This window comes from Microtus pennsylvanicus, chromosome 3, assembly GCF_037038515.1.
Source record: "Microtus pennsylvanicus isolate mMicPen1 chromosome 3, mMicPen1.hap1, whole genome shotgun sequence".
NCBI lineage: Eukaryota > Metazoa > Chordata > Mammalia > Rodentia > Cricetidae > Microtus > Microtus pennsylvanicus.
This window is the reverse complement of record NC_134581.1, coordinates 82,093,630-82,113,577: the sequence shown is the minus strand read 5'-3', so window position 1 is coordinate 82,113,577 and position 19,948 is coordinate 82,093,630. Positions and strand designations below refer to the sequence as shown.

At 35.0% G+C, this 19,948-nt stretch overlaps 1 protein-coding gene across 1 annotated transcript; it reads left to right on the top strand.

Moving 5' to 3' along the window:
- The first annotated feature begins 17,815 nt into the window (after positions 1 to 17,815).
- LOC142847140 (olfactory receptor 8D2-like) lies at positions 17,816 to 18,748 on the top strand. Its single transcript, XM_075967869.1, has one exon. It carries the CDS (start codon positions 17,822 to 17,824, stop codon positions 18,746 to 18,748), a length of 927 nt encoding a protein of 308 aa, XP_075823984.1. The 5' UTR covers positions 17,816 to 17,821.
- The last annotated feature ends 1,200 nt before the right edge of the window (positions 18,749 to 19,948 follow it).

The window sequence follows — 19,948 nt, the reverse complement described above, 5'->3', positions numbered from 1 at the left end:
GAACTTGGGCACTCTTGTGTTTGTTGCATAGATGTTTAGAATTGTAATATACTCTTAGTGATGTTTTCCTTTGAAGAATATATAGTGTCCTATATCTTTGATCCAGTTTTGCTTTGAATCCTCATTTGTCAGGTATCACAATGGTAAGAACAGCTTTATTTTAGTATCCATTTGCTTGGAGCATCTTTTTCATGCTTTTACTATAAGGTGATTTTACTCTCTTCCTAATGTGGAGATGTGTTTCTTGGATGCAGCATAAGGATGGGTTCTGCATCCATTTCCAATCTGTTAGTCTGTGTCTTTTTATTGGAGGAATTGAGGCCAATGGTATTTAGAGTTATCCATGAATAGTATTTGTGGATTCCCAATATTTTGCCATTGTCATGTGGTCCCCCTTCCCTTTTTGAAGAGTTATTCTGAGATTATTTATTCCTTGTGTTTTCTTGAGTGTAGTTAAGTAGTTAATCTCTTCAGCTTGCAGTTTTCTTTCTAGTGCCTCCTGTAGAGATTTATTTGTAGACATATACTATTTAAATTTGTTATTATATGATAGCCTTTATCTCTCCATTTATTGTGATTGAAAATTTGTCTGAGTATTGTAGTACAGGCTGGCATCAGTGTTCTCTTGAGTTCATAGGAAATTGATCCAGGCTTTTCTGACTTTTAGGGTCCTCATTGAAAAGTTAAACGTTCTTCTAATAGATCTGTCTTTGTATGTTATGTGGTTTTTTCCTTTAGATATTTTAGCATTCTTTCTTTTTTCTGTACATACATTGTTTTGGTTATTATCTGTCATGGGGAATTCCTTTTCTGTTCCATTCTATTTGGTGTACTGTATGCTTCTTATCCATTGATAGAAAACTTCTTCTTTAGGTTATAGAAACTTTCTTTTATAATTCTGGTTAAAATTTTTCCTGTCTTTGATTTGGATTTGTCTCCTTCATTTATTTTTATTACTCTTAGGTTTGCTCCTTTCACAGTGTTCTACATTTCCTGGCTGTTTTGTGCCAGGAAGTTTTTAGATTTAACATTTATTTTGAGCTATTGATTTTTGTTATCAAGTCTTCAAAACCTGTGATTCTCTTTTCCATCTTTGTCAGGAATGTTTAATATGAGCTATTGTGGAACATGAAGAAATTGAATTATTTATAGCAGTGATAATTCAGATGTCAATTTGCCAGAGGAATTACTTCCTAATGGGGAAACCTCAAGTAAGGCTTACAGACCACTGAATCTGGAAACTGTTGCTTTTGTCTGTAATTTCTCTTCTACAATAATAGCTCTATTACCTCTCAATTACCATGCATTTTCTTGTAATGTATATATGTAATTTTATAGTTATATCTCAATCTTATGGACACACATATTTGTGATTGATCAGAAATATAATTTCTCTCTACACTATATTCTCCACATTACAGTGAGAAACTTAGAAGCTTGTTCTCTATCATTAACCTTAGTGACAGAGAACTAAGACAGAGTTAGCTAGACATCTGTCCTTCTGGACAGATCACACACAGAACTTTCACAGAGATTTCTCATGAAATTGTCTGGGCTTGTAGGATCTAAATCCTTCAGATGACTTACAGTGAACTAGGGCAGTATTGCAGGTTTCTGTCCTGGTTACACCACAGTCCTTCGGGAGCTCTGTAACACCTACATTTTCCTAATTTTACTTCAGTGAGGTGAACCAATTCAAAATAGCAATTAACACTTTGTACCAGCTTTTAAGACAAGATTTTAGATTCAGTAGACACTACTTTTGTTTAGTTCTTGAGAGTCAGGTGACAAGAAAGACTGTTAACTGACTAACTATATCTAGTTATTATTAGTCATACTTAAGAAATGTAATAAATGTGTGTATTCTTTGACTTTTTTTTAGATCTCTCAATGGTTTAGGTTTTTCCCTTTGTAATCTGTAGTGGTCCCTTTCAAATATGTCTAGGACCTCGCCATAGCTGCATCCGTGGTTAGCTACAAACTAGCTGATAAGTTTTCTACCTATTTTTTTTAAAAATTCCTGTGTCCCAGAGCATTTTCCTTGTAGTGATATTTTTACTAATAATTTGCTAATTAATGGAGGTGTATATACTTAGGGTTTTATAAACAGCAAGTAGAATGAGAATAGAGAAATAAAAATGTAGAAGAATATGACTGGAAGAATATAGAATGTAGAGAAATAAGAATGTAGAATAAATAAGTGTGCTAGAACTGGAAAAGAATATTAGAGCTAAAAATATAGAGAGGACAAGAAAATTTGAACTAAAGAAGAAATAAAGAAAATGACTTCTGATACTGTGTGAAGTTATTATAGAAATCTTTCCATCTCCACTTCTGAGAAACACTTCTCTGAGAAACCCTGGACAGGGGCTGAGAGTTGGTCTCTTGACCTTTATACTTCTCTTACACTTCTGGTAATGCGTCCATCTGAGATTCCCTATTAAGTGTCTATTCTTTCTTTTATTTCCAGTTTCCTCAATTTGGGATTTCTTTATTGATTTTATTTCCACTTTTATGTCTTGAACAGTTTTCTTTATTTCATTCCACTGCTTTTAATTTGAAGACTTCATTAAAGATTAATTTATATCCTGTTTGAGGTCCTTGAACATATATTCATAATAGTTGTTTTGAAGTCTTTTTCTTGTGCATCAGTTATATTTCATTTCTCAGAACCTATTATAGTACAGTTACCAGGCTCCAGTGGAGACATGCTGTGAAATAATCCTTTTGTACATTGTGAAACTGTGTATTGCTATGATTGGTAACTAATCAATAGCTAAAAAGGATAAAGTTAGGTGGGAAAGAAAAACTGAGAATGATGGGATGAGGATGAGCAAAGTCAGAAGAGTTGTGAGGCAGACTGAGAATGAGTCAGGCATACAAAATGGGATAGAGGTAAAAGCCCCAAGCCTTGGGCCAGCACAGCAGATTAATAGAAACGTGTTAAGTTGTAAGAGCTCTTTAGTAATAAGCTAGAGCTATTGGCCAAGCATTTATAATTTATATCTCTGAGGAAGTTATGGCAAGCAGATGATAGTTATTTGGGAGTTGACAGTTACGACAGAAAAACCTTGCCTATAAATGTGACTCACCGTCCAGTGCAAATCCACACAAGACATTAAAATACTTTAAAAAGTTTTTAAACACACAAAAATGGAGTTAAAGTCAACTTCTTAGTTTTCTATCTCTCATGCCACCCACAGAACAGAGACACATCTCTTGACAGCTGTCTTTGAGGTGTAGAGATTTGGTGTAGGAGGATACATGGATAAAGAAGGGCAGAGTGAAAGGAGTTACCAGTGAGATGGAGAGGAAACAGGACATGCCAGAGAGGTAAATGCCTTGACCCTTAGGGTATCAGATAGATGAATATAAATTGATTAGTTTACATCTGAATAGCTAGTTAGTAATAAGCCTGAGCTATTCACTAAGTATTTATAATTAAAATGTCTTAGTTTGTTTATTTAGGAGCTGCAGTACAGAAACTTTCACCTACAGACATGTTCAAGCTGTTACTGTGTTTTTAAAGAGCTGTCTAGACATCTAAGTTTGCAATAATTGTAACTCTAGAAGTTCATTTCTGGTCTTGTCTTTTTTGTTTAGTTTTCTGATCCTTGGATTTGGCTGTGCTTTCTGAATCTCAAGAGTATGTGGTGACTCTGGGTTGCTTGGTATGAAGTACCTCTGTGTCTTTGACAGATATGACCACTAGGAGTCCTGGATAGAACTTGTTGTTAAGTCCAGTGTTCCAGTGTGGGTCTCTGTCTCTATCTCCATCCATCACCAGATGAAGGTTCTATGATGATATGCAAGATATTCGTCAGTATTGCTATAGGATAGGGTCATTTCAGGTTCCCTATCCTCAGCTGCCCAAGGAACTAACTGGGGACCTTGGCTTGGGCACCTGGGAGCCACTCTAGGTTCAAGTCTCTTGCCAACCCTAAGGTGGCTCACTTAACTAAGAATTGTGCTTCCGTGCTCCCCTATCCAACCTTCCTTTATCCCAATCCTCCTTTTTCCCCAAGTTCCCCCCATCTGAGCTCCCAAGGTCCCAATGAGGAGCAGAAGGAGGGAGAACATGAGCAAAGAAGTTGGAACCACGAGGGGTACACCCACCCACTGAGACAGTGGGGCTGATGTATTGGGAGCTCACCAAGGCCAGCTGGACTGTGACTGAAAAAGCATGGGATTAACTGGACTCTCTGAACATGGCGAACAATGAGGGCTGATGAGAAGCCAAGGACAATGGCACGGGGTTTTGATCCTACGCAATGTGCTGGCTTTGTGGGAGCCTAGCCAGTTTGGATGTTCACCTTCCTAGATATGGACGGAGGGGGGAGGACCTAGGACTTACCACAGGGCAGGGAACCCTGACTGCTCTTTGGACTGGAGAGGGAGGGGGAGAGGAATGGGGGGAGGGGGAGAAGGGTGGGAGGAGGGGGAGAAGGGTGGGAAGAGGGGGAGGGAAAAGGGAGGCTGGGAGGAGGTGGAAAATTGTTTTTTTTTCTCCTTTTCTCAATAAAAAAAGAAATTAAATAAATAAATAAATAAATAAGTAAATAAATAAATAAATAAATAAAAAGAACTTGTTAAATACTAGGAGCTGTTTGCTTTTAGTTGTTGAAATATTGGGATGGGTTTGAAGGAAAGGGAGAATGCTTGAGAGGTTACTGAAAGAGGGATGATGTCTCTTCTATGAAGATCTATAAGTCTACAGACAATCGGGGAAGAGAGGGAAGACATTCCCTTGCCAGTGGTCTGCTGCTGGGGAATTAGAATTGAAGAAATGGAAGGGTAGTGAAGATCACTTACCTGTTTCCCTGGCCAGCAGGGTGAGTGTGCTTTCAGAGAGTTGGCAGGTAAAGCAATGGGATGGGGTGAGGAAGGCAGGTTGTAGCAGAATGTTTACTTAGTTACCTGTTTATGGGGTCAAAAAGGAAGGAGAAGTCACAAAAGGTGGTCTGCAACAAACCTAGTATTAAGAAATGGAAGGTACGAAGGAAGATAAAATTCTTCTTCCTGGTTTCCTGGCTAGCTTGGCAAGACAGTTTCCAGGGAGAGACTGCATAAGGTGTTGGAGGTGAGACAAGGTGATGGGGCAAAAGAACCCTTACCCATTTTTAATGTGCATTTTATTCTTCAAAAAATAATTTTTAAAATTATGCAACCATCACCATTATTATACTTGGCAAATCATTATGAAAATTAATTGGAGTTTGGATTCCAGAATCCACATAAAATACATCATACAAATACCTATATCTCTAGCTCCACTGAGATGCAGTGCCCTCTTTTCGTCTCTACATAATATGGTCCTACAGATTAATGATGAATCATCTCATTTGTCATTAAACAAATATTTTCTTTGTCTTATTTCACGGATTTTGACTTAGTTTATTTTGACATAATATAGCAACTATATTTTTAATATATAAAAATAGCAACTAATAATTTTTAATATATAAAAAGAGGAATTCTTTTTTCTTTACTTTCTCAACCAGCTAAATTTAATTTTGAATTTACCACACATAATATTAGATATATAACAGAGAATGAGTATATCTTTTAACCATCATCTGAGACACTTATATTTCCAATAGATAGTGATGACCCAGAGACTGACCACTGGCCAAGATGCAAGGTGTAAGAGATGAAAGAATGCTATTCTATTTGAAGAGTCAGAGACAATATTAGAAGAGTGGGAAGAAAAAGTATAAGAGTCAGAGGTAGTAAGTGACTACCCAAATAAAAAGAAAAAAAAGAAAGAAAGAAAGAAAGAAAGAAAGAAAAAAGAAAGAAGAAAGAAGGAAAAAAAGGAAGATCTGAATACAGTAAGGTAGTTGCATCTATGAATTGACAGCATGCTAAAAAACTCTGTTAACACAGACCTAACAAAATGCCAGTATAGGGCATGAGGTTGGTCTCATAACCCTACCCCTAGACAAGAAGTGATGGATAATAGTTAACTGATAGGAAAAGAAGTACTGATTTTTCATCAATCTCCTGAGAAGTTAATTGCTCTCCCGTGAAAAGATACACCACCCTGCCTATCTGGGTAGCACCAATTGGTTTTAATGGGTTTTCTAATAATTTTTTACCACCTTTCACTTTCAGTTTTTTTTAAATTGAAGTGTGTTTCTTGTCAATAGAATATATGTACGTCATTTAAAAATATATTTAGAGAACATGTCATTTTTAGAAGTTTGTGCTTCTCATTTGATCATTGATAAGGAAAGCCCATGACTTCCATTTTGTTAATTATCTTTTGTATCTTTTATAGTATTTTGTTTCTTTCTTCAAAATTTCTTCCTTTGTGGATTTATTTTGTTTTCTTCATTTCCTCCATCCTTCCTTTCTTTTTTCTTTCTTTCTTTATTTGTTTAATGTTAGTATAAATCAAATTTTTTCTAGATGTACTTTGTAAGATGCTGCTGATTTTTGCTTTATGATTACCATGAAGATTAAAGATAATACTTTACACAAGTCTACCTGAATATGATAAAAACTTAAGTAGGATATCAAAAAACATTATGAATCTTTAAGTTTTTCTGCTGTGCTGAACATGATACTTAGGGCCTCAAGTGTCCTAAAAAAAGATTTATTCCACTGAATTATTTTCTTTGCCCATACAAATAAATTTTGGTTGAATTTGCCAACACGCATTCACTTAATACCTAACTCAAAGATAGATCCAAGTGAAATGAGTATATAAATGTCCTTTATAGACAAGGTTGGTAATGTTTAACGATCAATGAACACATTGCCTCTCTGTGAAAAGTCTCACATACTTTTTGATTTTGAGTGTTCTATCATAGAAGTCTGTGTCTTAAGCATCCTCAGTCTCTGGTTCTTTTATTTCAGATTGGAAACCATGTCCAACTTTGCAAGTCTGCCAGTATGAAATCTGAATGAGATTTCAGCATGGGAATGGTAAAACTTTTTTATTCATCTGGGAGGGGTTGAAGGAATGAATAAAAGATGAATGAAAGAAGGGAGATTTTGAACTAGCCCAGTCTGCTTTTCCTTGACCATTTTCATTCATGATAGTATTGATAGCATGGGCCTCAGTTCTGTATGATAATGTTGTTCTCTGGAATATTTAGTATAGGATTATAATTCAGGGAAGACAATGCCTTTCATTATCACAGTATCAGGAGATGCATGTACTGTGAATTCAAGATGTTCATTTTCAAACAGCTATAGCATATACCTCCATGGGGACAGCTATTCTCATAACTTCTGCTTTGCCATTTAATGCTACTCTTATTTTCTGTTTCTACAAGTTTCTTAGAGAATGTCTTTGTGTAATGACTACCTGATAATAGAAATAATTCTGGAGGGATTAACATGCCAGCCTAACCTTCAATACCCCATTTCTTCTTCTTCTTCTTCTTCTTCTTCTTCTTCTTCTTCTTCTTCTTCTTCTTCTTCTTCTTCTTCTTCTTCTTCTTCTTCTTCTTCTCCTCCTCCTCCTCCTCCTCCTCCTCCTCCTCCTCCTCCTCCTCCTCCTCCTCCTCCTCCTCTTCTTCTTCTTCTTCTTCTTCTTCTTCTTCTTCTTCTTCTTCTTCCTCTTCTTTTAATTAACATATATTATAACTTTGCTAGGAAATCTGACTTTAAATATTCTAATTTTATGATTTCTCACCTTCACACCCTAATATATACTTTTTCCTCTTTAATTTACTTGTTATAGACTTTTATTATCATTGTGTGATAATATCCAAAATGCAGATAAACCCTGTACTAGGAAAGAATATTACATTTTATACTGGATGTATAACATATTTCACATTCTATTAAGTTTTGTCATCTCTGAATGTTATGTTCTTACATCAATGACCTATGATTGCTATTTGACTATCTACAATCCACACTTGTACAAAATGCCATGTCCCCTAAGGTATGTTCCTACCTTATACTTGGTTCATGCTTAATGCTGTGTTCTGGTACCATGATCCACACTAGCTTTATACTGAGACTGATATTCTGTAATGGAAACACTATCAACCGATATTCTGTGACATCCACCCTTTTCTGCAGCTCTCCTGCACTGTGTCTATGCCATTGAGATAGACCTAATTCTAGAGGGAAAAAGCACCATCATCTTCATTTCTTGTAATTTTATTCTGTCTAGTATATGTTAACAAATGATTACTAGGGGACTACTTCAGCACATATAATTCCCATTTATTTGCTCTTTTTCTGTTATTTGAATTTTGTTTAGTTATGCATTTGAAACCCTCCTCAGGTGCATCTATGAGGAGTGAAAAGCTCTACCTAATTTAATGCCATTTGTAGTTCCCATGTCGAACTCCTTAATTTACAACTTGAGAAAAACTCTTATGAGAAAAGTGTTTTGAATAAAAAATTAATTTTTTCTGTGCCTGGATATACAGCATCAAAAGAGTTTTCTCTTTTGAATAAAATTTTGATGGCAGCTTGTTTATACTTCCTTTTTGGCAATAGAGTGGATCCTGCTCTGCTTTGGTGTCACAATAGAATTCATATGACATGGACTCAGATTTTCTCATGAAAGCAAACCTATGGGGCAAAACTTGTGAGCATTTTGAAAAATGTGTTTCAATAATTCTTTCTTGTTTTTGGCAGTTGCTGCAAACTTTGTACCAATTTTTACTGACTTAAGAGAGTGTTAAAGAAAAATATAAATGTTAGCCAGTGTAGATGTGTGCTAAAGATATATACCACAGGCAATGTTGCCTTTTAAATTTTTCTCTCAAAAAGTCTCTAAAGCATCAAAATATTTTTCTTTTTTGTTCTTTTTCCTTTTTGTTATAATTTCCTGTTGACCAAGGTTTCCGTCTCACCTGGTCCTTCAGCCATATGGGATAGTGGGTAATTTAGTGTGAACTTATTCACACTAATAATAGTAATAATAGAGTGAATACTTGTGAGCTATTATTTATGGACAATTTACACTGATATTGCTTCTTGTATATTAACACAAGTTCAAATTATATTTGTCATTTCTGTTTAGAATATTTGTATACCTACGCAAAGTTATTTCATCTTTGATATCTGACAGAATAAAACAACATGGTAAACATTTCAAACTGTAGTTGGTGTGAATGCATGTTGAAACATTGCTACAAGGAAGCCCATGTCTTTCAGAATGCTCACACTTTTTCATGATGGACTACCCACTTTGAGCCCCCTGAGAATATTTGTTCTGAAATCTCTCACACCTCTTACATGTATCTCTGCTTTGCCTCTTCCTATCTTTGCAACTCATTAGTTTCTTCAGTCTAGATAACAGCATAGTCTGCATGAAAAATCCCTAAGTTCTGTGTAGGAAACCTTTGCATAAATACAAATCCAGCAGCTTACCTCAAAAATCCAGAAATCATTTTTAGAAACAGAAAATAATTTTACCATGCAAGACAAGAAGTATATGAAACAAGTGAAGGCATTAGGGCAGCAGTGATATTTGCTAATAGATTATGAATTTACAAAGGATATTTTGGACATGAAATGAATTAAACCCAACCCCTGGTCTTGGCCTTACCCTCACTATGCAATCAGCTGATCTTTCTCCAGCTTATACCTCAGTAGAGATAACAATTACTTTTTAAGAATTTACTCTGTTAAAGCACACTTATTTCTAACACTAGAAATAGTTAAGAATGGGTCATCAGATCATTAACTGTTAACCATATAATTTAAAGTTTTAGAAAGTCTTTTTAGGACAGGTTAGTGTTATTACCATCAATTTTCTATTAAGAGATGCTATTTAGTGTTTAATGTATCGTATCCTATGCCTCACAGTTTGGTATCTCAGGAAAAAGTAATTTATTATGGTCTTAAATGTCTGCTGCACACAAAAAAAATGTTAAAATGATCATGATTATAAAAAAGGTAATTAGATAGCAAAAATACCAGGATACTACAAAAAAGCAGCTTATATTATTATTAGAACTAATGGACCTCATGGAGAGACGTAATATATGTGTTATTGTTAAAATTGAAAGTCAAATTGGTAAATTGATTTTGGATTTGAGGAACATATAGTGCCCAAAGGATGAAATCAGAGTATACAAAACAACAAAATGACCTCAGTGTGTGTGTGTGTGTGTGTGTGTGTGTGTGTGTGAGAGAGAGAGAGAGAGAGAGAGAGAGAGAGAGAGAGAGAGAGAGAGAGAGAGAGAGAGATCTGAAAACTCTAGAAAAAAGAACTGGTAAGTGTTTTGTCGACCCATAATGACCAAAATTGGACTGAATGCTGGGAGGAAGAAAGCAGAGCCAGGGAGACACCATGGATCTGCAAGCAGAGTAAGACATGCCACCGAAATTTAGCTGGTAATTCACTGTCACATGGTGATACACAGATTAATAGTAATGGGTTAAACTAAGATGTAAGAGTTAGTCAATAAGAAGTTAGAGCTAATAGGCCAAGCAGTGATTTAATAAATACAGTTTCTGTGTGGTTATTTCGGGTGTAAACTAGCCAGGAGGCTGGGACAAACAAGAAATTCCTCCCAGTTAATCTCCCTTCTAGTCTCATTTCTTTCCTTTGTTTACTTGTTTTATTGATATAATGAACTTAATGAGGTTGCTAATAAGAGTATCAACCTAGAATCCTATGTACAGGTCAGCTGATACTCATTAATAATCATGAAATACAAGTATTCCAAGACAAAAACTAAGACATTTATCTCACTAATGAGTTCTTCTTACTGAAATACAGAACAGATAAGCACACTTTAGAATTAGGAGCACATAAAAAGACAAAATATTGGATAAAATTGGTAAACGTGTAGGTAAATTTAAAGAGACATTTTCTCAAGAAAATAAAAGATATAACAGGTACATTGAACCATAAAATACTGTTATTTCATGCTTTAAAATTAAGGGTTGTAGAAGAAAATTACAATGAATCATTCTGGGGAATGTGTTTTATCATGCAGGGGTATCTCATTGAAGAAATAAATTAGATAATTGCCAGATATTTTTATAGCATTTTCATTTTTATAGGAGATTGTAATGAAGAGATACCAGCGTATATATTATACATATAAACACAGGTCTTATTAAACATTAACTACTTTAATAGCAAATATTTGAGTATTCATCAAAGCATAAAATGTGAGTGGTCATACAATTGTCAAGGATACATTTGACTAAGTCTGGAAACATTCTTCTTTACTTAACTGGATGTTTGGAGCTGCTGGTTGTCAGCTACTGGGTAGAGGCCAGGGTTCTGATACATTTCTTAAGAAACACTGAATACCCACCTCAGGTTAGAAGTTTATGTTAATGATCCCTTAACTGTGATATGATAATCTATATAGCGAATATAATAAATTTTGTAACAAATAAAAATAAAATAAAACTAAGGGTTGTCTATCTTCAATTTTTTTATAATTTAATTTTGATTTATTTTCCTTTAAGGAACAAATGAATAATTTATAAAAAGGGTAATTTAAACTTGAAATAGACTTAAGCTTATAATACAGAATACATTAAAGGTAATTTGTTCAGAGAGTTATTTATGTATTTGTTTGTTTTTTTTTTTCTTTTTTTCTTTTTATTTTTTGTTGAAAAAAATTTCTGCCTCCTCCCTGCCTCCCTATTTTCAATTTTTAAAAATAAGTTTACCAATATAATCATTTCTAAAATTATATATAAATATACAAGTAACATTAGATGCACAAGGCAGTTTGAATTTGTAATTTAGGAATAAATATGTTTTGTGTGTGTTTGTGCATTTTCAACTATTCAAGACAAAGAGGTCATGAATTAAAGGAAGAAGAGGGAAGTTTTGGAGTAGGAAAAGGGAAGAGGAAATGGTGTAATAACATTTTAATCTCAAAAATGAAAATAAAAATAAAAACATTTAGAGAATAGTTTCATAACAGAAATTATAGCAAATATTACAGCATGTACGAGACTTGGGCAAACCCAAGCCAGGCCAAATCTTAGCCTAGAGAGAAGTTAAACACAAATTCCTACCCCTAGCCATGGAACTCTTGGCAGTTGTCAACAGCTAGGGAGGCAAAGACAGTTTTCTTTAAGAATGTAGACCTTGGTAAGTGAAGCATACTAATGAACATTTGTCATTACCAATTAATTTTGAGATCAAAATAAATATATAATTGTAAAAAAACTGACACAACGTCATATCGACAGGAAATGAGTTGATTTCAAAAGATTTGGGGGGGTTGAATATGATTAAAACAGTCTCAAAGAACTAATTATTTTTAAAATTGAAGCCAAGTATGGTGGTGCATGCTTTCATTGGAAGATGAGCAAGGAATTATCATAAGTTTCAGGTGAGCTTAGATAACAATCAAATCCTGGCTCATAATATATTTTTTTTCAACTAAGTAATGAAATATGAGAAAGGGATACTAGTACCAGGATCTCACATGTTTTGAGTGGCCAATGATTTCACACAATGTTAAGGATTATGTGGTTCTAGGTTTTAAAGCAGAAAGTTGGAATTTGAATAAGGAGTTGAAACTAAGGAAATTACTGAAGCAAGTCTTATTTAACAGTTAAGGATGCTTTAATTACATTAGACTTTCAGCAGTAATTGAGTAATTGAGGCCCTATGTATCTTCACAGATTTTGTGATAGAAGACTAGTAAATAGGAAAATCTATTATTTTCCCAGAGAGCAAATCCATTTAAGACTGGCTGTCGTCTACTAGAGTAGAATTTAGACAATAAATAGAAAGATAAATAAATAAAATAAATTGTAAATACTAAATTAATAAAGGAAGACAGCATGGGATTAATTATTGAATCGTGTTAATGTTTTTGATTCCCTGAGAGAGTGAAATGTTACTGAGATCATCAAAGCCCTTATTTGTTTTCTATATTAATTATATATTACACAAGTGCAAAATCTTCAGAGAGTTTCTGTACCTTTGGGAAGGAATTGCTTGTGTATTTATAAATTCTAGCTCAACATTTCCAAATAATATAGAATCTCTGTGCTTGAAGCAAACATCTTAAGGTAAGTGAATCAATTTCTCAGAAAGTTGAATAACTCTTGAATTATAACTGAGTGGTACTACTCAAATTGTATTAAAAATTTTTAATCCATCAATACTGCAGGTTCATTTTGCTCACCATAGCACTGTACATACCAAACTTTAAAAATTAATTTCAAAACTACATTGACTCATTTAATTCTTTAAAAGAAATCCCACAAAATATAGGGACCACTAAGGTAATTAATTTATAGTTAATTACTAAGCTGAAATAAACCACAATTTGATGCCATGTAGAATATTTAAAAAGTTATCTTAAAATTTATAACACTAAGATAAATCATTTGTGACGAACCATTTGTTTTTAGATTATATTCATTTACTTCCTAAGTGACTTCAAACACAAAACATGCAAAAACAAAACAATTGCTCTAAAAACAGCATAAAGAAGGGAAATCATGGATTTAATATATTCATATTCGCTCATTTTCTGCCTGAATGTACACTGTTCATATGTTTAAAAGCTAGAGATTTATATAAATGATTTCCATATTTTGTGTTAAACAGAGAAGTAAAACATCAAATTTTATTTTCATTTACACACATATATATTTGTTCTCTATATATCATCTAAATATTATTTAAATATGTGTATTTAAAGGCTGAGTATTTTATCGGTAACTTAACACACCCTGTGAGCACCTGTGTTCTTACATATTAAATATCACTTTTCTTAGATGCTCATTCACGCATATCAAGAATTACAGCAGACAACTGTTTTGTCAGGTCCCATTGTGTATTACAGAACAACAAGGACAGTAGAATTGCAGAAGATGCAATAGGGGAGAAATCAGTAAGTGCCAGCAATCTGTATCTTTCTCTGACTGCAGAAAGCACATAACCTGCACAACTAAAAGTTGCTCATTTCACTCTCATCGTATATAATAATTCATTTCCAATCAAAGATTAGTTATGTAATATCTTTCTTCATCTGTGACATCCACTATGGATTACTTTGTTAAGAATTTTAAATACTATGTCAGGCTCTTCTGTCCCTTTGAGATGACAATGTCAAAACACATTCATCTATAGTATTTACATTAGGTATTTGAACTTACCTATGTGTATTCTAACATTATCAAATTTTCTGATGTATAGATAATATTGTGTTTCACAGACATGATTTTATTGATTTTTTCAATTGATTTTTTTTTGGCTCCTTTCATTACTGTTACCTGCTGTTCTTTCAATAGTCAGCTGGACTTAATGGCTTTCATATGACTCCCTACATTTTTCTATTTTTTCTCTTTAATTTTGAACTCCTCTATATGCGTCAAAAGTATTTCCTAAGAAAGCATGAAGCTACGAGTAAACAAGCATGGATGCATAAAAGGAAGAATCTTAGTACATGAATATTATGATTACTATTTTCTTTTGTACAGATATTTTCTCATATTGTTTTGTAACCCTGAGGTTTTAACTCACCAAATGTGCATCCCCAGGCAACTAAGATATCCCTGTTCATTTCGTATTGGGTTCTGTCAAAACATAACAAATATAAGGTTTGTTTGCTCAGTCAATACAGCAATTTAACCTCAAATTCATTTGTAGTTTATCTGGATGACTATTGCTTACAAACGGGAATTCAGTAAGTAATGTATGCAATTAAAAAAAAACTGTGTTACCTACTAAATGTCAAAATATGGCATTTGCTTCTTTCTGCTGTGCTGCTTGGTGTGAGGAGCTTTGTATGGGTAGAAACTAAAAGTCTCTCAGTCTGATTCATATGGTCAACTCATCAAGTTCAGAGCATCATCTGAAGGTATTCTACTCTTTTTTTTTTCTTTTTTTATGTATTTTTTTATTGATAAAAGGAGAATAAAGAAAAGAAAGAAAAAAAAAACAAATTTCCACCTCCTCCCAGCCTCCCATTTCCCTCCCCCTCCTCCCATTCTTCTCCCCCTCCTCCCACCCCTCTCCCCTTCCCCCCACTTTTCTCCCCCTCCCTCTCCAGTCCAAAGAGCAGTCAGGGTTCCCTGCCCTGTGGTAAGTCCTGGGTCCTCCCCCCTCCGTCCATATCTAGGAAGGTGAACATCCAAACTGGCTAGGCTCCCACCAAGCCAGCACATTGCGTTGGATCAAAACCGCGTGCCATTGTCCTTGGCGTCTCATCAGCCCTCATTGTTCGTCATGTTCAGAGAGTCCAGTTTTATCCCATGCTTTTTTTTGGTAACAGTCCAGCTGGCCTTGGTGAGCTCCCAGTAGATCAGCTCCACTGTCTCAGTGGGTGGGTGCACCCCTCGTGGTCCCGACTTCTTTGCTCATGTTCTCCCTCCTTCTGCTCCTCCTTGCGACCCAGCAATACCACTCTTGGGAATTTACCCAAGAGATGCTCTATCATATGTCAAAAGCATTTGTTCAACTATGTTCATAGCAGTATTATTTGTAATAGCCAGAACCTGGAAACAACCTAGATGCCCTTCAATGGAAGAATGGATGAAGAAAGTATGGAATATATACACATTAGAGTACTACGCTGCGGTAAAAAACAATGACTTCTCGAATTTTGCATGCAAATGGATGGAAATAGAAAACACTATCCTGAGTGAGGTATCCCAGACCCAAAAAGATGAACATGGGATGTACTCACTCATAATTGGTTTCTAGCCATAAATAGGGACCACGGTATTCTACTCTTAACAGAGCTCAACACCTTTGTAATTCTGAAACTGTTCTAAAAGCATGGTCCATTTTGCTTTGTTTTCTGGGACAGGCTATCGCTATGCAGCCCAGCCTAGAGAATCACTTATTTCCATGATTCACATACATTAATTTATTGTACCCTGTGCAATAATATCTCATCAAATCTTGCTTTAAATCCTCTTAAGAAGTTGTACAAGGACTTCAAAAGTATAGTGAAATATCTTTCTCTATTACTTTTGGATCATAGGAAAGTGTTTCAAGCAAAATAAAGTTAGTTTACTTATTGCTTTCATGAATGTTTCCTCCATTTATTTTTCTCACATTTAAAAAATGGTTTAAAACCATACCCATTTCATGACATGATAACTTTTCCTCTTTGGTGAAATTACTAGCAAAATATTACTAGTATTTCTATAGTATATAACTTATTATAGTACTTTGACATCCATGGGTGTTTTATCTGCATGTATGTCAATGTGTCAAATGCAGGCCTGGTGCCTGCAGAGGCCATGAGAAAAAACTCTGGGCCTAGAGTTTAAAAAGAATGTAAAATGTCATGTGAGTACTAGGAAATGAACCTAGGGCGTCTGGAAGAGTAGTCAGCACTCGTTTCTGTGTGACATTCCTACTGCCTGCAAGAACGTCTCAATACCAAATTAATCAATAAAATTATCAACATTAACATTTAAGAAACACTTATTTCAACTATGTTTGAGTTTCAGGAGACATGAAATAAATAAATAAGGAAGCATGGAACTCTGAGCTAATAGATTAGGAAGAAGGACAATGAGAGAATGCCTTCAAATCCTGCAAGGAAAGTCCCTAAAGAAAAAACTGATTTATTGGTGTTTCAGATATTACATTAAGAGTCAGCTCTAGTTTGCTCTTTCAAGGACAGGGGTGACCTCATCTGTACTTTATGGTCAGAGAGCAACAGCACATTTCCCTTTTTTTCATCAATACCAAAGAGAAAGCCTTATTTTATTTTAGCTTCCTCTTCTGAGAAGGAATGGGAAAGATTGCAATAGATCGCAATTTTCTATTGTGAATAGAAATTTTTCTATAATCTCTTCATTTAAACCCAGAATCACTTTTTCTTTTGTTTGTTTTGTTTCTTTTGTTGTTTTGTTGTTTTTCAAGACAAGGTTTCTCTGTAGCTTTAGAGCCTGTCCTTGAATTAAATCTAGTAGAGAAGGCTATCCTCGAACTCACAGAGATCTGCTTGCCTCTGTCTGTTGAGTGCTAGGATTAAAGGTGTGCAATATCACCACCCAGTCAAACCCAGAATCATTTTATTGTGTCTGTGCTTCCAGCTTTAGAAAATCATGTGATTGTATTGTGCTCCCAGGTTTAGAGACTGTGATATTGACTTACATAAATGCATTGAAATATAGAAAGGGATGGTATTTTAAATTATCAAATCTGTTTTGTAAATTAAATTTCATAAAGTTGATGATTCTTTTGGCATGTACTAAGGTGAAAATGATAAGTATCTTTATGTTAATTATACCAACGCAATAATTAGGCCTGAATCTGTGCTTATTCTTAATCTTCAATACTTAAAGAGTTAAGTTTATGTACAAACTTAGGTGACATGGAAATAAGAATGGGCAGTCTATAAGCTGGTGTGCAAACCCAAATGCTAAAATCATTCTTTTTTCTATATGCCTTTATAAACCATGATATCTCAAATCTAAACAAAAAAATCACAGGCAACGAAATAATGCTGAAAGCAAGAGAAAGAGTCTTACCTAGGGAACAACACCTTGTTTTCCTATACAGTATCAAATGGACATCAATGAAAACATGCATGCAAGTAACATAATACAGACTGAGTAGGTTGTAAAAAGGGATGTATATGTATACACTTATTCATATATACATATGGCAATAAATAATGAAAAGTGGGTCATGAATTTTAAACAGAACAAGGAGAAGTATATGGGAAGAATTTAAGGGAGGAAAGGCAAAAGAGGAATGATGTCATAATATAATATCAAAAGCTTAAAAAGTAATTTTAACATTGTTTATGGAGTGCACAAAGATTTGGGGGGAAATGGGGTTATCAGAGATGCAATCTGTCAATGAGAAACAGAAATTAAGAATGACCAGCAACCCTTTCTTTTCCTTCTTCATGTAGATAATATTTTATAAGTACTGGAGATTATGAACCACTCTTCAATGACTGACTTCATCCTTGAAGGACTAACAAAACGCCCAGAGCTTCAGGTCCCACTGTTCATCTTGTTTCTTGTGATATATGTGATCACAGTGGTGGGAAACTTGGGCATGATCCTTTTAATCACCATCAGTTCTCAGCTTCACTCTCCAATGTATTATTTTCTCAGTCACTTATCCTTCATTGACCTCTGTTACTCCTCTGTCATCACGCCTAAGATGTTGGTGAACTTTGTATCTGAGAAGAACATCATCTCTTTTTCGGGGTGCATGACTCAGTTTTACTTCTTCCTCCTTTTTGCTATTTCAGAAGGCTACCTCCTTACAGCCATGGCCTATGACCGCTATGTTGCCATCTGTAGACCACTGCTTTACAACATTGTCATGTCCCAAAGGGTCTGTTCCATAATGATGACTGTGGTATACTCACTGGGTTTCTTTGGGGCTACTGTTCATACAACACGCATGACAATGTTGTCCTACTGTGGGTCTCATAGTATCAGCCATTATTTCTGTGACATTCTGCCCTTGTTGTCTCTGTCTTGCTCCAGTACCCATATCAATGAGATACTGCTATTTATTATTGGTGGAATTAATACCCTAGTGCCTACACTGGCTGTCATCATCTCTTATGCTTTCATCCTAACTAGTATTCTTCGTATCCGCTCCACTGAAGGACGTTCCAAAGCCTTTGGCACTTGTAGCTCCCATATTTTGGCTGTGGGAATCTTCTTTGGGTCTATAACATTCATGTATTTCAAGCCACCTTCTAGCAATTATACAGAAGATGATAAAGTGTCCTCTGTGTTCTACACCACAGTGACCCCAATGCTGAATCCCTTAATATACAGCCTGAGGAACAAGGATGTAAAGAATGCACTGAAAAAGGTGGTTAGTGTAAGGCAGTCATCTTAAAATTGAGAGGAAAAAAAAAATAAAACAAAATAAGTTCTCACTGTTTCTTTGTATATATGTTGGAAAAATGAACTAATTCATGTCCATATTTGTTTCTTTTGACCACAAGGTTGAAACTGCGGTAATAGAAGTACGTAACAAGGCATTCTAGGAGCCGCAAGAAGCTCAGAATTATTTCTCTGTTTCTTTACTTGGAATGTCTGGGGGGATTGAGTAAAATCCAATCATCATTTCAGCCAGTTAAAATTAATTTTAGACATGTCTCTATACTTGTAGATTAGCAGTTTCTATAAATTTAAACCCCTATATTTAAGGAAAGCATTATAACAACTATAATAATTAATACAGAATTCAAGAAATGCTTTGTTAGTTTGTGATTGCTTCCTTATGAAGAGTGGTTTCCCTTACATTGCACAAGATAATACAAGCTGTGTTAAACTAAAAGAGCCGCTGTGATGGACGCAATAGCATGGGATGCACTAGACGATAGCTTACAAATGGGAACTGTGAGAAAATTCTTCGTGTCCTTAAAATGAAACTATCTTCTACACCTATACCTCTGACACTGAATAAAGATGAAATTATTTTCTGCAGATTATGTCCCATCTCTTGTTTTTCCATCTTTAAATGTTGGTTCACTCATGTATATTGCAGTTATCCAACCTCATCAAATTGTGTTTAAAATGAAATCGTAGAACTACAGTGTGGTTAAATTCAAGCAGTTTTCTTTTGAATAAAAAGATAGTTATGACTGAAGATTTCAGGTACCTAAGGAAAAATATCTATAAAATATCTATTTATACTTAATTAAATACCATATTGGAAAGTCTTCTTTGAAGTGGAAAAGGAGGCAAAAAGAGTAGAGGTGCCAGAGGAGATAAAGAACTCTTAGATAAGGAGGCCTTCTAAATTGGCATAATTGTCTCATATAGGATCTCATAGAGACCAAGGCAACATGCATGCACAGGGCACTCAGAGGTTTTCTTTTTTTTTTAAATTTATTTATTAAAGATTTCTGTCTCTTCCCGGCCACCGCCTCCCATTTCCCTCCCCCTTCCCCAATCAAGTCCCCCTCCCTTGTCAGCCCAAAGAGCAATCAGGGTTCCCTGACCTGTGGGAAGTCCAAGGACCACCCACCTTCATCCAGGTCTAGTAAGGTGAGCATCTAAACTGCCCAGGCTCACACAAAGCCAGTACGTG